The sequence below is a fragment of the Phaseolus vulgaris genome, chromosome 10 (assembly GCF_051622355.1).
Source record: "Phaseolus vulgaris cultivar YP4 chromosome 10, ASM5162235v1, whole genome shotgun sequence".
Lineage (NCBI taxonomy): Eukaryota > Viridiplantae > Streptophyta > Magnoliopsida > Fabales > Fabaceae > Phaseolus > Phaseolus vulgaris.
In genome coordinates, this window is record NC_143507.1 from 2,570,641 (window position 1) to 2,579,028 (window position 8,388).

The following is an 8,388-nucleotide window of genomic DNA, read 5'->3' on the forward strand; positions in this document are numbered from 1 at the left end:
TATAGCATTGGTGCAAAAAATCTTAAAAACAACAGCTATTTTAACGGTAAAATGACAACTTTTTAGCCGCCTTTGATCAAGCAAAGAAGACGGCTATTTAGCCACCTTCTTAGATTCAAACAAACAAAGAGGGAGACTATGGTAAAAGTCGCCATTTTACACCTTTCTATATTAATTATTAATTTATTAATTTATAATTAATATATGCATTATTATTAAATTATAATGTTAGTTGTTAGGTTAGAGACGAAGAACCAAATGGAGGAACAACGAAAACCAAAAGAACCGCGTGAAAGTTAATGAAAGTAGGAATGGTGAAGAACCTTCACAACAATGGGAGAAAAGAAATAAACAAGAGAAAAAAAAACAAACCAATGATGAAGAAGAAGGAGAGATCTCGAAAGAAACTTACACAATGGCTCGAAGAAGTTAATGGCTCGAGGAAAAGGAAGAAGAAGCACAAAACAGAAGAGAAAATGAAACGCCAGAGACAAAGGAAGTATGAAAGCGTACTTGGAGGGCTCTAAGCTAAAAAGAGTCTGAGAGGGCGACTATTTGGTAAAGCCGCCTTCTTACAACAAAGCGCTTGGTGTAAGAAGGCAGCTATGAGGTAAGGCATCGTATAAAACAAACCAAACAACACATAAGGTAGCATGATAATAAAAGTCAAAATATAAGTGCTACCATTTAAATAGTAGGATCGAAAGAGTGTACCTGGTTCACGGTGGTTCGTGGAGAGGCACGACGTCGCATGGGAAAGGATTTTTCTTTCTTTTTTCTCTGAGTCTTTGTAAAAAAAAAAGAACAATAAAGAAAGAAAAAGGGTTTTCAAGATTTTTAAGAAATCTGAAAAAAAAAGCTTCAAACGACACCTTTTCTAAACCATTTGATCATAGGATACGCATACACATCATTAAAGTCATCGCAAAACCGTCCCATCAAGTGACTTCTCGAAAACTGCGAGCCAACCACCCTCTGACTTAACGTCTTTTCGAACAAATTAAACCTCTTTGCCTCGCCCTACTCGACTCGAGATTGGGGGACTATACTGGTCGGACATGCTCGGGGCCCGACCCGAGCACTTAGGTACATTGTTCTAGCCCGACTGGTGTAAGAGGGTAAATACTTAACTCAGCCCAAAACAATAATAAGTTCAATGATTTGTTAAGAAGTCGACTCAAATGACTACCAAAATATATTAAAACAATTGAATAAATAACTGAATTAGTTATGCACAAATATTTACTCTAAATTCGATGAAAATAAACCGTAAGATATAATGCTCTGCCAACACCTCTAAAATAAAGGGAATATATTAACAAAATATCTTTATGGTTGTTAACTCTTAAAGGAAGGATCTACGAGTACTATAAAAGGGCCTCAAGACCCTGAACAAAAGTAAGTATCCTTTCATACACTACCCACAATACTCATAATTATATGTTCTCACTAACTTGATCGTCGGATTCTTGTCAACAGGTGGAACTCCCCTAATTGTGGATTTCAAGCATCCCAAAGCAGCAACAACAAAAAAGAAAATTTGGCCCAAAATCTACCATCAAAGACCCGATCCAAGTCATCCGGCGAGAATAGTAGTCTAATTTGCTTATGTTTTCTCAATCTTTGTTCTATATCGATCTCGATAGTCGATACGTGTGGGGGTGTATATGTAAAAAGTTCTCCAACACTCAAGCACTAGTGCAAAAAGAAGAAAAGGATACGCTTTATTTAGTGCGGCTTTTGCGCTACCCGCTTTCGTAAAAAACGCGGTGGCATTTTTGAAATTATTTTGATTTACGAATGCGGTTATTTGAATAACCTCATTCGTAAATCAAAGCACTTGATTTACGAATGCGGTTATTTGTATAACCGCACTTGTAAATCAAAGTGTTTGATTTACGAATGCGGTTATTCAAATAACCGCATTCGTAAATCAAAATTCTTTGATTTACGAATGCGGTTTTACCTTTAACCGCATTCGTAAATCATTTTTTACCTTAAATTTTGAAGCGCGCCACACACAATTTCAAACTTTATTTCTCGTCTTTGCCTTCGTTTCGCGTTCGCACTCTGAGTTCTTCTGCTGCATCTGCATTCCATTTGTGCAATGTAAGTTTTTGAACTCTCTTTCTTCCTCTTCATCTTCACAAATATATGCATAAATGTTTTTCGTTTTTCTTATATATGTTTTTTTCCTTGCATTGGTGGTCTCGGAGCACTCTTTCATTGTATTCGTGGTTTCTTGTGGATTTTTTGGTTTGCTCCGTTACTGCTTCCCTATCCGCCGTCGCTTCTGCTGCCGCCACCGTTGTTCGCTCCCGTGACTCTTCATCAATCTTGGCTTCACACAAGATTAACGATGTTTTAAAATTTTTAATTTTTTTTAATGATTTGGCATATACAAGTGCGGTTAAAGCAAATAACCGCACTTGTAAATGGTATTTATAAATGCAGCTATATAGCCGCATTTATATTTCTTGATTTACAATTGCGTGTTGATCAAATGCGGTTGTAAAACCGCATTTATAAATTCGAAATAGCCGCATTTATTTTATGTTTCTGCACTAATGAAGTCATTATTTGATATTCAGTAATTGAGATAAATAAATGTTATTAAATATGTATCTTGATAAAGATATTATCAACTTATTTATAGAACTTAGTTGGATCTATGAGATGTTAGACCTAATTAGTACTAATATCATTGTTAAATTATATTAATTTGATATATTGATTAATTAAGTAAGATAAGCTTGATGGTTAAGCAAATGTCTTCTTAGTTTGCATAGTAGAATAATAATGATTAAGTTTTAAACTTAACGTGGAGGGATATTAGTAAGCAAGATTAAACTCTAAAAACTATGATTGAATATTCATAATATATCATATTAAAAAAACTGTTGAAATTAAAATGTGAAACAAAATACAGTGATGCACATCTCTCCAATGTAGGATATCACATGAATGTTTTGCCCCATTCAAACAGTTGGAGTGAATTCATAGATGTCTCCGTTTTAAGGTAATTTTGGAACAGAAATTGAGACCGCGTTGTGCAATTCCAATAGCAAGTAAAATGAAATCTGATTAGAGAGTGAAAAATTGAGGAAGGAACAGAAAGATTTGAATTGATATCCATGTCTGGTTGTAAGTTGATGGGTGTATGATTACAAGGTTATAGAAGTAGCTGTCAAGTCATTAAATGAGGTAATGAGTTATCTTTTTGTAGATGTTGTTTAATGAATATATCCAACGATGATAGCAATTGAAACACCTCATATGTTGGATTGGTGCTGGAAATTATGAGAACAATTAATTAAAGCATCACGGCACATGTTTAAATAAAACGGAGCATCTAAAATTCTTGGCCACTTGGTGGCCCCCTGGCGGTTTGATTTCACACCAATTCTTTAATTAATTAATTAATTAATTATTCTAAACGCACACACATTTATCTCATATTCTTTATCCACAACTATATCCTCAATCACACACTTCCAATCAACCACAATATTCACACATCGTTATCTCCACTCAATTCCAATATTAAAGAAAAAAAGTTATATTCATAAAGGAAAAAGTAACACCAACGGACACTTACAAAAAAGCTAAACGAAAACTCCAAAACCCTATTTTGCCTTCAACAACATATTAGCTTCCCTTTTATTTTTTTATTTTTTATTTTTTATTTTCCATTTTCATTTATCATCATCATCGTCGATCGGTAGTATTATTATTATTATCTTTATTATTGTTCGTCCTGTTATTGATCACCTGAAAAGTGAAAACTGAAAAACCTCCCCGAAAATCATTATACCGGTAGGGCCAACCACGGAAACACCCAAACACAGCCTTAGAACACTGAAACCCCACTCCGCGAACGTTTGACTTTGACCGACACAAAACGACGTCCAGATCCATGGTACTATTGTCGTGCAATCACCCACCGTTCCCCGTCGTTTCATCACCGAGTTATAACTTTTTTCACTCCGTTCCGTCTTTTCACTATCACTACTGTGCAACTTACTGAACGTAACGGAACCTCACACCACCTGCGTTACGTATTGCATAAACTCCATGTCGTTTTCGAGCCCCGCCATGGTCTCCGGAGCCAAAACGACTTCCAGATCCACGCTGCCGTTTCCTTCTCTCCCCGGAAAAGCGGAGATTTTACCGTCGAACTTGTTCGCTTTGCCGCTCCGAATCGCGACGGGCCTGCCCCAGCCGAAGTCGTTGTCGTACATGGGAAAACGCGGGGAGCTTCCCATGGTGATCATCGCGCCGTCGAAGTTCCCGAGAGGAAACAGCCGCGGCGCGTTCTCCCAATCCTCTATGCCGCGGCGCACCGTAGCGTCATCGTGCGCGATCACGTTCCGATGCAGCAAATCCGCGCAGAAACGCAGATCGCGCGAGAGAATATCCCCGACGGTTGCGACGGTTGGTATGCTCTGAATCGCATTGCCGAAGTAAAACGCGTCCATCTTCGGCTCCAAGCGGTGGCGGAAATTAACCGCCATCCGAAACGTTGACGTTTTGGCAGGGTCGTTGAATTTCCTCGCACGTGTCACCGCACGCCAGAGCTGAGCAGATAACGACTGAAACGACGAGATCTCGTTTCTTTCGTTACCGTTAAGCTTTCCGTTTCCGTTTGCATTTCCGTTACCGTTAACGATTTTCCAACCGTCATTCACTTGTTTTCCCATTACTTCCGTTAGTTCGTTGGTATTGGCGTTGGCTCTAAGTTTGAGTTTCTGAATGGATTCGCGGGAGAAGTGGAAGACGCGTTCGCGGATGGGTTTGTTGGCGTCAAAAGTGAGGGCGGGGCCGCCGGCGGGGACGAAGAGGACGGCAGGGGAGTTGATTACGGTTTCGCGCGTGAAATCCGGCGCGCGGAGTACTTTCTTGGCGGCGCTGCCTTTGGTGATGGCGGCAAAGGTGTTGAAGAAGTGCCAGAAGGAGGTTCCGTCGGTGACGGCGTGGTTGACGGTGCAGCCGACGAAAACGGCGTCGGCAAGCTCGGTGACCTGGACGGCCGCGAGGGGGTTGTGGTGGCCGGCGTAGGAGATCATCATGTCGTAGGCGAAGAATTCCTTGAAGCACGGGTGAACATCAACGGACATGGGGGAAACGACGGCGTTGAGAGTTAAGTGCTTGGCCTTGGCGTGGATGAAGTCGACGCCGGCGTCGTTGCAGACGATGTGGACGTAACCCTGGGAGTCGGTGGAGAAACGGCCGGCGATGGGGGGGAAGTGGGAGAGAGCGGCGGAGAGAGAGTGTTTGAGAGAGAGAATGAGGTTTTCGAAGGAAGAGGGTGGGGCAGTGAGCAAGACCCCCTTTTGGATGTAATGACAGGACAACATTGGAAGGTCAGAAACAGAGAGTTTGAGTGGTTTGAGGGTGGATTTGTGGTCGGGATGGATGAGGCATCTTGAGACTATGGTGGTGGAAGAGGAAGGCATTTTGGTGATGTGTAGTGTATTTAGTTATGCTGCCAATACTTTCTTGCTTGGTTCCAAAGGGAGTGAGCTTGAGGGATTTTATAGGTGGAGAAGACCAAAGGAGTGGTGTGGTGTTTTTTCAATTTTTTTTCCCTTCCTCACAAGGGACTCAAAAAGATATTAACATGACGTGGCTCCTCATTGCGCTTCCGGTGGACACGTGCTCAGGGAGGGACTTCTCCTCTTTCTTTGCACATTGGAAGAGACCATCTTATTTTCCTTCTTTCATTCAGCTTTTCTTTTCAACTTCTAATGGAGTTTTCTGTTTTACTCTTCTTTAAAATTTCCTATCTAGTATCAATACTCAATTTCCTTTTTAATTCAACCTTTGCCACACAGATTCACTTGGTGAACTGAAGTATATATACTAGGACTCTGGATTAAGTATACAAATTCATTTAAGGAACAAAGTTTTAATTTTGTGCAGAATATAAATAGTTCTTTTCAGATCATGTTCTGGTTTAAAAGGGTAGGAATGAGATGTTTTGGTTAAAGTTCAGATTCATGCTTTGTTTATATTAGATCTTGGATTTGAGGAAGTGAAAAAAATAATGTATTCGAAAGTAAGGAAAAGTTGTTTAGAATAAGGAAAAGAGAATGAAAATTAAAAAAAAATAATTATGAAAATTTGTAAGTGATTTAATGTAATTGAATTGTAAATTTTGAAAATTTAAATTAGATTAAAGAAATTAAAATTAAAATAAGAATTACTATAAAACCTTAATAAATAAATAAATTATCAAATTTATTTTACTTTTTATTTTAAATTTTTTATTTTATTTAAAACTAAACATATATTAATAAAATATTAAATGCATTTTATTATAAATTTAATCATTTATTATTTTAAAATAAATATTATTATATTTATTGAATGTAATTGTTATATTATGTTTAACTACGTTATAAAATCAACTTTCTGCACTCAAAATTAACTTTCTTCGCAATTTGAGAGAAAAAAAAAAGTCTTACAGTAAATTTTGTTTGATTTTTCTTAATTTTACATCTTGTTTTTCCAATTTTCTTCAACTTTTTTCACTCTCTAACTTTCCATTTGGAAACAAACACAACACATCCTTAGAGATTTATCTTAATAATAATCAAAAGAATTATGAATTTATATAAGATTTCTAGTTGAAAAGTCACTGTAGATATGTACTTTTAGGTAGTTTATTATTTTGTTTGATAGAAATCAATCATAAATATTAATTAGCATGAACATGATGATAAGAAATATCCACAAAAATTTTCGACCTTTCTTACATCCCTATATATAAAATTTGAATAAATAAGAATAAGGATGTAGTCCTTCTTCACTTAATAGTTATATTTCATTAATCTTACATTTGTCCATAACCTTATCCTTTAAAAGTTGTTTCTTCATTTATAATTGTATTATAAAACTTTTTTTAATACGTTTAAAGAAATACGTATTATTTAGTACTTAACAATATGCAAAAAATAGTTTTAAAATGACCAGTGTTCGTTACTTTCTGTCCACTATCTGATATTGTTGCTTGGCTAATTGAGTATACACCACCAATTATCATCCATAACTAATAAATCCACTATAAAAGAATAAAAAAAAATGTATCATTGAATATTTCAATTTTATTTATAAAATCTTAAAGTTGACAAGAAAATAGACTACATGTTTGTTTACAGTAAAAAATAAAATTTGTCGGTGAGAAAGGAAGTATAAAAATTATTTTATTTGATAATGAAAATGGTTTCAAATTTCTTTTAAAAGACTTAAAAATAATAATTGTGTAATTTTATTAAAGACTAATATCTTAAAAGAAATTAAATACCAAAAACAGTTAATTATAACGAATTAGGAGTTTGAAAACATATTTTAGTGTTCTTTTTATAATTTTTGTTTTTAAGGATATAAAAAAATCATATATATATATATATATATATATCATTAAACTTAGAAATAAAAAATGTGTGTTGTAGTTTAAATGTGAACTAGAATTTTATGTGATGTAGAAATAAGTAAATAATGGGAAACATATCAATAAAAAATGTTTATAAAATCTATTGCGTAGTCAAAGATTTTATTTCTGTAGTTGGTTTGTGATTAATCTCTTTCTTTCTCTCTTTCTTTTTTTTTTCATGCCCTCAAATCCATGAATATCTTCCAAGGTTTCTTCTTCGTGAAGAACACAATGTGATTATGATTAAATCTTAAAATATTTTGGACTAGGGGTACAATGGTTTCGTCTGTCCCTTTTCCTACTGCACGACAGATAATTTGGTAATTTGATGTACAATTACCTAAATTTCATGATTGTTTGGCATGTGCTTCTGACAGATAACAAAAAAAATAATAACAATAACAATTATTTTTATTTTTATTATTTTATTTTTGGACTAAACATAGATGCTGGTCTTGAAAATAATGAAGTGAGGTACGAAATCCGTTGCTTTATGATATTATAATACGCATAGATTCAACAAGACATACTTGAAATAGCTTAAAGAAGAAGTATGTCTATTCTTCTTCAATAGGAATTGTTCGAAGAGGAGGGAAAGAGAATACATGCATATTCACTTATTCAACTTACTCTTTCCCAAGGTGAATTCTGAGTCCCTTTTTTTTTAATCACCAAAACAGAAGAGAAAATAGGAAGAAAAAATGAGCACCCCAACCCCAACCCCAACCAATGGTCTATGATTTCTGAAAACCAAAGTTTTGGTTCGTCTACCAGCAAAGGCCAAGGCTCACTATGCACCTAACAATATTCTTATTCTATATTTCCTTATATATATAAATAATAATGCTTGATAAATTTAGTAGTGCAAATGTATTGTTTAACTATGCTTATAGGTTGGTTCAAGCGAAACGTTGTCTATGAAAACATGGTGATAATTTTGAAATTAACATGAT

At 35.5% G+C, this 8,388-nt stretch overlaps 1 protein-coding gene across 1 annotated transcript; it reads right to left on the reverse strand.

Annotated features, from left to right (window-relative positions):
* Positions 1–3,543: 3,543 nt before the first annotated feature.
* Positions 3,544–5,868, reverse strand: LOC137819731 (HXXXD-type acyl-transferase family protein). The gene has a single exon (XM_068623685.2). The coding sequence runs from the start codon at positions 5,454–5,456 to the stop codon at positions 4,041–4,043; it is 1,416 nt and encodes a 471-aa protein (XP_068479786.2). The 5' UTR covers positions 5,457–5,868; the 3' UTR covers positions 3,544–4,040.
* Positions 5,869–8,388: the final 2,520 nt, after the last annotated feature.